This window comes from Knufia obscura (genome assembly GCF_036327395.1).
Source record: "Knufia obscura strain CCFEE 5817 isolate CBS 148926 chromosome Unknown scaffold_2, whole genome shotgun sequence".
Taxonomy (NCBI): Eukaryota; Fungi; Ascomycota; class Eurotiomycetes; order Chaetothyriales; family Trichomeriaceae; genus Knufia; species Knufia obscura.
In genome coordinates this window covers 237716-250331 of record NW_027042688.1, presented here as the reverse complement: position 1 = coordinate 250331, position 12616 = coordinate 237716, and the positions used below count along the sequence as shown (strand labels likewise).

The window sequence follows — 12616 nt, the reverse complement described above, 5'->3', positions numbered from 1 at the left end:
GCTCATTCATATAGCTCCTTCGCAACTCTGTTCGCATCATACTGGGAAAGATCTCTCCCCATACGGCCGGAGCTCTTAGCCAATGGACCTCGCTTTGCATCAATAAGAGGTCTGATCCACTGATCAGGAACGACACCACCTTCCAGAGTCTTCCCACCTTTCTTGAGATAAGTGGTTGCACCCATCATAGTGGGCTGGAAGTTGATATAGATATTCTCCCAGTGTTGAGCATCAGCCTCGAAAATCTCATGGTTAATGCCGACGTAGCCATTGTCCTTGATGGTCTTCTCCCACCACATCCATGCTTCACGGTGTAGATCGTCGTGAGCAAAGGCCCAGAGACTTTCAATACTATCCCAGTACGACAGCGCGACCACCTCAGGCGCACCTCGCTCGTCAAGGCGGTAAAAACTTGTCTGTCCTAGGAAGCCTGATACCCTCCCGGAGTCGTTCTCCTTGTCCATCTTGTGCAACCAGTCAGCCACTGTCGCGAACTGCGGCGCAAAGTAGCCGAGAGGCGAGTTTGATTTTGCGCCCAAGTGTAGAACAGCAATCTTTCGGGCGGACGCCTTCTCTACCTCGCCTGTTTCCTTGTTCGGCAGAAGCGCAGTCGTTCGGCCAGGAATTACACCTTCGAGGTAAGGGTTTGGTAGGACATTATAATACTGTAGGAATGACCTCGCAATTCTCGCGACCAATACGATTGTGCTGATAAGGAGGACATATCGGCCGCTCGAGAACAGGTAAACTGCAAGTGCTTGCAGGGATGCACCGACAAGAATCCACGAGATGAATGAGAAGTTGATCTGCAGGGCTGTTGCTAGAGGTGATGAGCCACTGAAATCTTGTATCTGAGGTTTCTTCGAGAACGGCGCATAAACCGATGTGAACGTCATGGTGGTGTTAAAGTAGCTCGTCGAACAACTACGTTGGGTTTGGGGGTGGTTTTGTGGGTGAAGTCCTGTCCAGGTTGGGGTGCTCTGGACATTTGTAGTGATCAGCCAGGCCTTCTCTCGTACGTATAATATGCCTCAGATGTAAGCGACATACTTCGTGATGATATGCTGACTGATCTCAACAAGACCTTTGCCGAGTGAGATGGAGGAAGTTGAGAATGACCCGACGGTTGTGCAGTTGCCGGGCATCCGCCGCACCTCATTGGCTGATGTAGTCACTACGGCCGTACCCAGATACCCACCTGCAGTTTCTAGCGCTACTCCGTACCTACACGTACCTCCATTCCTCGTATATTACTGTATCTGCAAATGCATCATTGGATTGTTACCTACCTTGGTAATCACCATGTACGATCAGAGCAGGAGACGCATTATTCGATAAGCTGATGTGAGAAGCCAAGAACGGGCGGACCTTTCGCAAGCAAGATTACTGAGGCAGCTGTTTCACCCGGAGCAGCACAAAACTCCTGGCTGTACGGTGTCAGTAAGGGCCACGAATATATACCCTGGAGAGGCATGTGGAAGTCAACCAATTGAAGTGGAAGTGCATCGATCGCAATATCGACTTACTCTGTATCGCTCAACATTTTCAGGTCCGCAAACTAGGGCCGCGAGCTCTCGAGAATAAATCCATTCTTGGCGAGCAACTTCTGGACATGCAAGATGGTGTGGTGAGCCGCCTAACCTGCCCAATCTGATGCTTGTAGGCGGACGCCTGAGACCTCGAATGTCCAGGGGCGACCTTCCCATCTTGCAAATGGCTACTCACTAGGGAAACACTCAGCCTAACACCGACTGGGAGTTGTTTTGACGTGTGAGATGAAGCGTCACTGCCGTACGAGACCGAAAATCCGATTCTATACCTTGCCTTACGAGGGACACAAAAATGTTGTCCAGTCGATACCTTCCCTGCACTGTTAGAAGGCAAGTAATGACCTGTAAAAGGTGTGGTTTCGCGCCACCCTGCCGAGCCTACGTCAAAAGCCTGTGAGGCTTTCGGCGGTTCCCAGAAGGAAAGACCACTCACGCAGACAGAAGCACCGGTAAGTCTATTCTTTGATTGGTTGACATTTCTTCTGCTGCCCAAGGCTGATTCACTTGGTGGATGGGTGGCAATTCCAGAAACCCGGCGTTCCAACAAGCAAGGGCACAGATTTGAAGATCGAGGCGCTAAGAGTATACATGTTTGTCGAGGACGCAATGTCTGCGCTTTAACTATGCATGACTTTGATCTTTCTTGAGGGCGAGAGATGATGCAGAGTCACTGCTCATGTGCTGCGCCGTAAAAGGGATGTTTCTACGATGGTAACGACACTACGCTCTATGGAGCCGCTCGAGACGAAAGTGGCGTTGTGCGACATTAAGTCTTGCGTCGACTACCAACCTACCGTCACCTCCCCGAGGACAAATTGTGAGCCAGCCGGGCATTGTTGCGGCCTGAGAGTATGTGTATCTCTAAGAGTCCATGATGGCGCGACCGTCCAGTTCATGTCTTGTCCGTCCTAACTTTGCAGAGTGGTGATTGCTCACTGCCGGCTGAGCAACGCGGCCAAGCCATATCTTTAAGCGGGAGGCCTTACGAATTTGACCGGGCTACGCGCGTTTCGATCTTGACAAGCTCGTGATATGTTCGAGCACTGTTCAGCTTGTTCATGCGAATGTAGCATGTATGAGAAATGGTGTCATTGTATCAATAGTCATAATTCTGCCCAGATGTGCCGACTAAGGACTCATCTACAAACACCGGCTTCGTCATGCGCTATAGTTGCATTCGGTCAGACAGAGGGTTCATGGTGGATGTATAAGCAGCAGCGTAGTGTTTAATATGCCTGAGAAGGCGGTGCACAAGTACACTTGCCCATGGGGACTTCTATCGTCGCATTCATACGAAAGCAAGGACACAAAAGTCTGCGACTGCTCTGACGAGACGTCCAGATACTAATACTACGTAGGGCGGCAATGGGACACATAAATGTGTCCCGGGTATACAAGGCAAAAACGCTAGAGCCCGGCCCGCAGGAACACCTTCCTTTAGCGTTTTTGCCTTCAACTTCAAGTTCACAAGCAACAACTGTCTGCGGCATTGTGCTTTCCGGTAAGTGAGTTTGTCGCCTTCATAAAGACTCGAAGTTCGCTGATTGATGAGTCTTCCTCCCCATAGTAAAGCCGACTCAAGCGAGTATTGAGCACAAATCATTCTTTCACAGTGGCAATGTACAACTCATTTCAGGACTTATGCTCGCTATGTTCTCTTTGCAGCAATCTGCTAGTGATATTCATCTACATCAGGTACTTCAGAAGTACTGAATCCGTGAACGGTTGCTGTTGCCTTATGTCCCAAGCGGGTGCAACTCCATCTGGGACACACAAAACAGCCAATGAGAACGCACCTCGGCATATCTCTTTACCACGTTCCAACCAATCGGTGTTGATAGGCGAAATGAATGGTCCTTCTTCTGGTATGGTTCCTCGCAGTGGTGCGTTGTGGCACCAGATCTGACGCCTGGCAGTCGTCTCAAATAGCGCGAGCTGCACGCTGAGTGAGAAACTCGACAAGCTTTTGACTCAAGGTTTGATCGCCTCTGCCACGCCGTCTTCTCTCCTGCTAACATCAAGAAGCTTGCACCCCGAATGCAACTCTCTACCACCGAAGCTCGGAACCTCTTACTTCTCAGCACTCTGGAGATATGATTGCGCCTGCGCACCGTCGATCTGAGTCATTAGCATAGGATGGAGCGTCGCACAGAATCCGAATCGAATCTCTTCAGCACGCGATATAGAATATGCATTTGGTTCACTCATGCTTGTCGCAAAGAAGGTGGTTCAACATCGGAAGCGCTCGAAACATCCAACATGTTTCGTCAGAGTTGGTGCTCGTGGGTCCCAGGTTGCGTATAGTATATCAAGGAACGATTTCTGTATGCCACAATTCATTTGTTCCTGTCGAGCTGCTGGCATTGGTATGTGAAGTCCTTGTTATTAACCCCATCGTTGCTTCCTCCATGCAGACTGGCAATGCCACAGCACCGTGATGTTGGAAAAAAGATCGCTATCATCCATGCATCGAACACGCTTCAGCCCATGCAGAATACCACGGCGGCTTGCAAACAACGCACAGATCGCCCAGTTCAACATCCAGTGCCAACGACAGATCCGATCGTGGCGGTGACAGCTGCCGTCGTGAGACTGCTCACCCGAGCTCGTAGCATCATGGTTTTTGCGCCTGCCGGTTCCTGAGACCATCAGATCGCGAAACACAAGCGAACAGCGTTGAGCCGCTATGAAGCCTAGAAGGTGCCGAAGCTTGTACTGTGTACAACCTTGATTGTCCGCAATTCAAAGTCTTCAGCTGCAGAGTCCAGGCGAGGACTGAAGTTCGTCAACGACACGTTCAGTGCTCTCAGCTCGTGTACAAACCTCGATGGGCATATGGATCAGCTTGACTGTCGGTCTGGGCGGATAGGTTGCTTGCAATGACATGGGTTCTTTCATGCCGCGCTCTGCGCAATCTGCTTACCAAGTGGTATCTGCATGGAGACGAGTATTTTATGCAATCAGTCATCCTCGTACCTTCTTCTCCTAGCGCCACCCTCCCCACCATCATCCTCCTCCCTCTTCACCCTCTGCACCTCCGCCTCCCTCTTCCTCCTCTCCTGCCGCGCCATAGGATGTTCCCCCTCCTCCCCATCTCTGGTCTCCCCCTTCAAGCCCAACGCCCTCCTCAACTTCTCACTCTCCCTCGCCTTCGCCTCCGCCAATTCATGAACCTGATAACTCTTCACCCGCGCGCCACTCCTCCCATTCTTACTATCCCTCCCCCTTTCAACATCCCCCACCATCTTTGTCCTCAACTTCTCACACTCCTCTTCTATCTCCTCCTCGTCTAGCTCGCCCGCCTCCTCAAGTTTATCCTGTAGCTCCAGGACCTTGACTTCTATCTCGCGTAGTCGGTCGTGTTTCAGGATATCTTCGTCTGGTTTCCGGATCTTCGGCGGGCGCGCGGAATCATTCAGGCTGTAGGGTTGGCCGTAGCCTGTTGCGCGAGGTTTGAGAGTGCTGAGGTTGCGCTGGACGTAGCCGGATGTGCCTGAGCCACGCGGCGTGCTGAGGCCGACGTTGGAGGACATTACAATGGTACCACCTAAGGGGTTCGCCTGCTGATTGCAGTTTGAGATGTGCACTTTTGACGGCGCACTTCGTACAGCGGGATCAAACTCGAAGGTCTTTGCAGTGATCGTTGAGACTTCGAGCCTGTGCGGTTGCGATTGATGTTGTGCTGAGACTTTGAATGGTTCTGTAGAAAGGGGCAGAAGAGGGGCACACGTCGACTGGACAGGGGTAAGGGCTGATAGATAGTGATATGATTCTCTGAGAAGGAATATATCGTCCCGCATTAGCACGAGTCGTTCGAGGCCAACGCTTAGTCGCTTATCGATAAGGCATCAAGTTAATGCCTGGGGCATCAGATTTCACTAGGAGCATAGGCCTCTTAGATGGAATACGGGTAGGAATTGAAGAAGTGGTTATGTTGGCAATGCCGCAACGAGCATAACGATTTGCCTGTGCTCTAACTCTAGCTCTATTCAACAATGGTATCTTCCAGTCAGCCGACCAACGCCCACGCTTCCTACATTCCTGATTACAGCCCTATCTGTTGATGTAGCCCTTTGCGCCGTCCTTGAGCATAGTAAATCCACAAGGCGGATGGACATCTTTCTCGCATCCTCGACCATTTGCCCCTAAGAAAGTGACACATACCCCAAAGACAACTCCTCCTTCTGTCCTGTTACCTCGAGCGCTATCGATGGCTCCAGAGCCTCGCCGATTCCATGAATTCGTTATTCTCCTGACGAACCTTCTCCTGGTATTCGTGCAGAACTTCTCCTGCCTCACTGGTGCCATATGTAGCCACACTGTTGTTGGTGTAAACAGTGACCTCTGATCGTTCGGAGATCTGAGTGTCGCCTGCCAGTGGTTGCTTATAGACACCTCCGACATATCCTCGCTCCAGAGCGAGGGACTTCAATGGGGTTGCGTCGAAGCGCCGAATGAACGCTTCGTCAAGTTCTCTGTCCTTTGGTGTCGAATGCCGAACATATTCCTCAATAGCGGCTTCGTCCGTCCATCCGCAGACTTTTCGAAAGCAAGCAGTCATGCATCCTGTCCGATGCTTTCCTTTGTTGCAGTGTATCAACAGGGGATAGTTGGACGGGTCAAGCATTATCTCAAGCACACGATGGACGGTTGCTGCGTCGGTGTAAACATCCGGATCCTTATTCGCCCGTATATGGATTTGGTGATGTACGATGCCGTTAGTAGAGATGAAGTTGCCATAGGCCAGTGGTAACTCCTCGGAGACAAAAGTGATGATGGTCTTCAGGGAGAGATTCTCGAGCTGTGCGAAGTGAGCATCGAGGGGATAACTCGAACGGTAAATTCCCGGAGCAATAGTCTGGAAATTGGTGGGTCGGCCCGTGCCATCGGGAGTCGGGGGATGTGACTGGTCCAGTTTGATCGTCTGAGAGCTGTACTCAGGAGGTGAGACCACAGCACAGAGTGCCTTCGCAATTCGATCTGCGTAGGTCCAGTTGCTCTCGAGCAGAGCCATGGTAGAGGTTTCGAATTTGGGATACGATGACAGTGACGCGTCGGAGTTTGCAATGAGGTTCTTGTGTCCTAACCTTCGTTGCTGTTTTGTTGAGGCGAAGAGACAAGGACTCTCCAGCCAAGAGCGGTTCCAACCCAGTCTTCAAAACATGACTGCAAGACAATATCAATTGAGATATTGGGAGTGCTCTGCCGCTTGAGAAGCAGGAAACGCAAAGGATGCGAGAGATTCCGAGATGGGGGTTGATGGGTGTAAGTTCGAGGTGGTCGATAGAGGATACCAGCTATCTCTGAACATTGATCTTAGGGAGAGCCATGGTTGATGGAAATGCCATTGCGTGTGCGACGAGGTGACAGTTGAGGGTAGTGTTGTGGTTGGACGTATGTATTTACTTGAAGTACTGTTTGTGGTGTCCTGCTGGGGAGTGATTGAGGAAGAGAAAGGCGGTATTATAGAATTTATTGAATGTGTAGAATAGTGGAGAGGTGAAGTCCGGAAAGAGCCGTAAGTGATTGGCGATTTGTGTGATGGTTGCCAAATCAGCAGCAAGAACCACTTGATTGGCGTTGCCAACAATGGGATGTTAGCAACTTTGGAAAGCACCGTCGAAGGCTATTGTACCGGATGTCTATCCAACAAAAGACGATCCGTTTGAGCGTGACAAAGAGTCAGGCGCGACGACCTGCAGCACTTGACGTGGTCGCAGCAAGTCAGCCGTGTCAACGCAGCTTCGACACCGACCCTTGTGTATACAATTTTTCCATGATGAGATGTCTTGCCACACAATTACTGGATGATTCTGAATGAGAGTATGAATTATGCTCACGCGTTCAATTTTCGGGTCCAAGGATTTCAATCGGAGTGACTAACGGACGACGCACTGCTACGCGCACGGTCGATTAAGCTTAGGCAGGAGGAGCACGTGATTCTGACGTCACACAAGCAGATGCAGCTACTACTGCCGAAAGTGGTTAGGGCGAGAATGATGTGCCTTTGTGCTCGTGGCACGTTGTGTTGCAGCCTGGGATGACTGTCACGAATGGAATTAGGTAGCGGGATCTCTTGCAAGTTGCGCATGGTATTAGGTCTTTGATCGGCGGTATCATGTCACCACGACATCCTCTAGCCTGGAGACCGGGACTTCTGGTCTGTCGCGTGCTACTTGGGCGGCATATCACATGTCCGACCATTGCTCTTGCATTGACTCCTGCATCTTATGTGACGGCTAGGATTCATGAACAGCCCTCCCTCTGATCTAAGAGGACTGTTGCTCACTTTTATGCTTTGAAAGTCCTGGTTCAGGCTCGACCTGGCAACGCTCTTACCGAGGCCGCTAACTCCCCCTTGATAGGTTCGAAATGTCTTCTCCTCCTGCTGCTGCTGGTTGCCCTCTACACTTTGTTCAACTTCGCATAAAAGCTACAGTAACAATCTCTGCTGCGACTTGCGTCACAGCGCTGAATTATGCCTTTCCACGATCCCCTCCGGCGACACGCGGTGCGGGCTGCTTGTGAGGCTAGTTCCCATGATCTGGTTGGAAAAGTCCGCCATTGCAACTCGTCCGACTGGATCGCAGAAGCCGGCAGCTATAGCGGGGTGCCAGGTTCATCCCTTCGGGAAGTAGTAGTGACGACTATCAATAGAGATTGGCGAAAGTGTTGGGGACGTGAGCCAGGTGAAGTCGTAACTTTCGTCTCCTTTCAGCCCGAGGTCGCACCTTCCCCCAAGCCAAACATGGCGATCGAATTCTTCCAAGCTGCTTCACAGACTTCCTCAATCGTGATACCCTTCACCTTAGCAACAACGTGTGCGACCAAGGGTATTGCAGCGGGTTCGTTCCTGCCCTTTATCATTAGTCCTTTCTGCCACTTCTCTTTCTTGACAGCTTTAGGTATCGTAGGCGCGTCTTTGAGGTGCTGTGCTGATGCATGTGAAGGTCGGATTTCACACCATGGACCATCTGTTTCGATTTGCAGGCGATCAAGCGGGACTGCTTTCACCACAGCGAAGTTCTCCTCAGTTTTCAAGCTGCACCCATTGACACCAATATCGAAACCGAGATCGACCAAGCTCTTCATCTCTTCTGTCGTGCCGGTAAAGCTATGGACAAGACCTCGTTTTGGAAGCTTGTCTAGCCGCGGCTTCACAAGTGCTGTGAAATCGTCGCTGCAATTGCGCATATGCAAGAAGAGTGGTAGTTGCACCTCGATCGCCAAGTCGAGCTGAGCCTCGAAGTACTTGAGCTGGGTGTCCTTAGGCGAAAGGAAGAGACGATCCCAGTCCAGACCTATTTCGCCGAATGCAACAGCTTCACCGCTTGCCTTCGCATCAAGTACCAATTGTCTCAGATCGTCGAGAAACTTCTTTGGGCCACCTTCATAGTTGTCAAAGTCTTGAGTCGAGCAAGGGTGGACTCCGACAGTGGCGAAGCATGTGCCGGCTAGGTCTGTTAGTCCCAACCCACGAACTGATAGCACAACCTACGATACTGCTTCGAGATGCTGACAGCATTTTGCGACTCAATCATGTTCGACCCCGTGATCATCATTTTCGTGCAGCCAGCATCCAAACCTCTCTGGATGACATCGGCAAGGTCATCGTCATGAGCCTGCTTGCCATGATAAATGCCTCGAAAGACAGGGTCGCCCAGATTTATGCCAACCTACTTTTCATCAGTCCCAATGTCCATAACTTCCATATTTGAACACACATCAGCATACCTTAGCTGGCTTCCTTCCGCCATGTTAGACCTTGTGCTGAATAGCGAAGATGCAACAGCTCGTCTATCGCTCCATCTCAAGAAATCTTTTTGAGTCAGCAACGTCTGTGATGATGTCATGGAACAGCCTACTATGTTTTCCGCAGTGATTCGTGCCATGCAAAGCAACAATATCTCTACTCTTTGATATCAAGCGACTACGCAGGATCGATAGGGACATCAGATGAGTCTGAAGAAAGATTACTACTTGAGCCGCTTGATGCGTCCAGGGTTTGAAGCACAAAACGCGTCCTTGCCTGACGTGGTTAGCTTCACCCTCGGCTTGCAATACTCCGACCCGACCGGTTCACAGCCGTTTATTAGTGCTCGCTGCCACCACGCGGCGGGTTCTCCATCTTGTCGCCGCTCTCCGCATAATTTCGGATTACTGGCCGAGCTCGATACCCCCAGATAAAAGAGCCAATGCCAGGGGAGATATTTCAACATGGCTTCATCGACAAACCCTTCGGCTTCCTATAGATATAGACATAGACCACGCTGGCGTTGAGGGAAGTACTTGGAACTTGAAGTACCTGCACATTTCTGGGGCAAGCAATAACTCTCCGATCCACCATCTTGCACCTATCCAGCAAGATGAGCGAAAGGAAGGTCGCGGTATCCGAAATCCAGTCTCACAACAAAGAAGAAGACTGTTGGATTGTCGTGGAGGGCCAAGTCTGGGACATCACACAGTTTGCTCCCGAGCACCCGGGCGGCCCAGCTATCATCTACAAATATGCAGGACGCGACGCCACAGAAGCATACAACGAAATCCATGCCCCATCAATAATAAAAAACGGACTACCAGCAACAGCACACAAAGGCACAGTCGACGAGTCAACCATAACGAAAGAGTGGTCTGAACCGCTACCGAGCGCGGCACCAAAAGCGAAATCAAAGTCTGTGGCTACAAAGCCGCCGTTGGATGGCATAATCAACGCTCATGACTTCGAGCTTGCAGCCAAGAATTCAGCTACAGCTAAGACATGGGCGTTCTACTCGTCCGCATCGAATGACCTCATCACCCGCGATGCCAACAACTCGTTATACAACAGGATCTTCCTCAGGCCGCGGACAATGCGCAAAGTGATGAACATTACCACAGACACCACACTTCTTGGCAAACCGGTCAGCTTCCCGCTGTTCGTATCACCAGCAGCCATGGCACGTCTGATACATCCGGACGGCGAACTTGCCATTGGCCGAGCATGCAAAACGCGTAATATCATCCAGTCCATCTCGAACAATGCCTCATACGCAGCTGCCGACATCGTCAGCCAGCCAGAAGTTTCAAGTCATCCTTTCATTTTCCAGTTATATGTCGACAAGCGGAGAGAGAAGACTAATGCTTTGCTTGCGCAAATCAAGTCGCACAAGAACATCACTGCGATTATGGTCACAGTCGACGCGGCAGCAGCCGGTAAGCGCGAAGCCGACGAGCGAGTGAAGGCAGATGAGAGCATCGAGAACCCCATGCAGAAGAACAAGCCCAAGAACGACAAGAAGGGTGGTGGTTATGGCCGGCTGATGGGTGGCTTCATCGATCCGAACCTGAGTTGGGACTATATCAGCTGGCTACGTGGAGAAATTGGCTATGACATGCCGATGCTGACAAAAGGTGTGATGAGCGCCGATGATGTCAAGATGGCGCTAGATATCGGCTTGGATGGATGCGTGCTGAGCAACCATGGCGGAAGAAATCTCGACACTAGTCCGCCGGCCATACTGGTGTTGCTAGAGATTCATGCGCGGTTCCCAGAGATCTTCCGAGATCACCATCCCAACTCGGCGAGTGTTAAGGCTGGTCTTACGAAACCGTTCTCGGTGCTCATTGATGGAGGTATCAGACGAGGCACAGATATCCTCAAGTGTGTCTGCCTTGGTGCCGTCGGGGTTGGTATCGGCAGACCAGTGTTATACGCCACCGGATACGGCCAGGAAGGTGTTGAGCAACTGATCGATATCTTCAGAGATGAGTTGGAGGTTGCGATGAGAAACTGTGGTATCACGAACATCGATCAGTGTGGACCGGAATATGTCAATACCGGTGATATCGATCACATGGTGTGCAAGAGCAGAGGGCATCCATATGCTGCCACTTGGAGTGCTCAGGTAACTAGGCCGAGCAAGCTGTAAGCAACATATTTTCGCGGCGTTGATGGAACATCATGGCAAACAACACCAAGCATTGAAAAGGAGTAAAGCGTCAGGAATACAATAACGTGCTCAGCGGAGTCCCATTCACATATTTTCAACCTTCAATTTTCAATGTTCATTTACAAATGCTAGCCGAACGCCCTAAGACATATAGTACACTAATCATTCAACACCTTACAACGTCCTCTCCTTCCTCCCCTTCATCTTCGCCCTCGCCTCCACCATCCTCCTCACAAGCTTATCCTCCTCGCCCTCATCCTTCAAACTCGGAGACTTAGGCGGCTTTCTATCGACACTATGCGCCCGACCATCCCTCAAATGAGGTGACCGCTCATACCACTCACCTTGCGATACATGACCCCTAACACGTCCAGTGAATATCCTCCCACCACGATACAGATCGTTTCGCTGGTTGGCGTGGTACACGGCACGGATGGGGGATATGGAGCGTTGGGCTTCACGGCGGGGGCGACGGCTGGATTGGCGGGTTATGTTTGCGCTGCGGCTTGGGGTGCGGGTGGGTTGTTTGGGGTCCTCCTGGCGGTGGGTTGTGCGGCCTCTGGTCTCATCAGTGGAGCGTGGGGCGGAGACGGGGCGGCTAGTGCTCTCGTCTCTGGGTTTGGTGTCTTTCTTGGTTCGGGTGGTGAAACCCATGCTGGTGAGTTTGCGTTGAGACATTGTGCTGGTTGGTGAGTCAGGTGAAGGGGCATGCTCAGGACTTATGTACTGGATCTCGAGGTCATGAATCAGGCATCTGCTTGCACATTGGCGTAGCATTGTAACGCTTAGGACAACAGGCATTGTCGACAAACAACGCGCTTTCACTCCTGTTCCTTTGTACGTTGGGACAAAGAACATGAATGGTATCTTGCTTCAAGGAAGGCAGAAGCAGAAGAGCATAACGCATCGATGGAACGACGTGCATGCTCGGGTACTCGCATTAGTGGTATGCAACCAAATTGGGTCCAGCAAGAAGACCGTCAAATTGCGTTGCTAGTTCGAACGTTACCAGGAGCAATGTTGCGGGTTGTAACAGGCCGCTAGCTGAACGAGAAGTGAATAAAGTACTTACCACAGCGGAACAACGATCACTTCAACGTTCGTACAATATCGTGAACGCTCGTATTGTTCCGTAGT

At 51.1% G+C, this 12616-nt stretch overlaps 5 protein-coding genes across 5 annotated transcripts; 1 reads left to right on the top strand and 4 right to left on the bottom strand.

Annotated features, from left to right (window-relative positions):
- Positions 1–2: 2 nt before the first annotated feature.
- PMZ80_001949 (uncharacterized protein) lies at positions 3–896 on the bottom strand (the record flags this gene model as incomplete). The annotated part of the gene is made up of 1 exon (XM_064870386.1): positions 3–896. One exon carries the CDS (start codon positions 894–896, stop codon positions 3–5), a length of 894 nt encoding a protein of 297 aa, XP_064732839.1.
- Positions 897–4510: 3614 nt separating this feature from the next.
- On the bottom strand, positions 4511–6564 carry SIW14 (tyrosine-protein phosphatase siw14; the record flags this gene model as incomplete). The annotated part of the gene is made up of 2 exons (XM_064870385.1): positions 4511–5250; positions 5808–6564. The coding sequence occupies 2 exons, from the start codon at positions 6562–6564 to the stop codon at positions 4511–4513; spliced, it is 1497 nt and encodes a 498-aa protein (XP_064732838.1).
- A 1700-nt stretch (positions 6565–8264) lies between these two features.
- Positions 8265–9307, bottom strand: PMZ80_001947 (uncharacterized protein; the record flags this gene model as incomplete). Its single annotated transcript, XM_064870384.1, has 3 exons — positions 8265–9004; positions 9049–9226; positions 9275–9307. 3 exons carry the CDS (start codon positions 9305–9307, stop codon positions 8265–8267), a joined length of 951 nt encoding a protein of 316 aa, XP_064732837.1.
- Positions 9308–9916: 609 nt separating this feature from the next.
- On the top strand, positions 9917–11458 carry PMZ80_001946 (uncharacterized protein; the record flags this gene model as incomplete). The annotated part of the gene is made up of 1 exon (XM_064870383.1): positions 9917–11458. One exon carries the CDS (start codon positions 9917–9919, stop codon positions 11456–11458), a length of 1542 nt encoding a protein of 513 aa, XP_064732836.1.
- Positions 11459–11653: 195 nt separating this feature from the next.
- On the bottom strand, positions 11654–12157 carry PMZ80_001945 (uncharacterized protein; the record flags this gene model as incomplete). Its single annotated transcript, XM_064870382.1, has 1 exon — positions 11654–12157. One exon carries the CDS (start codon positions 12155–12157, stop codon positions 11654–11656), a length of 504 nt encoding a protein of 167 aa, XP_064732835.1.
- Positions 12158–12616: the final 459 nt, after the last annotated feature.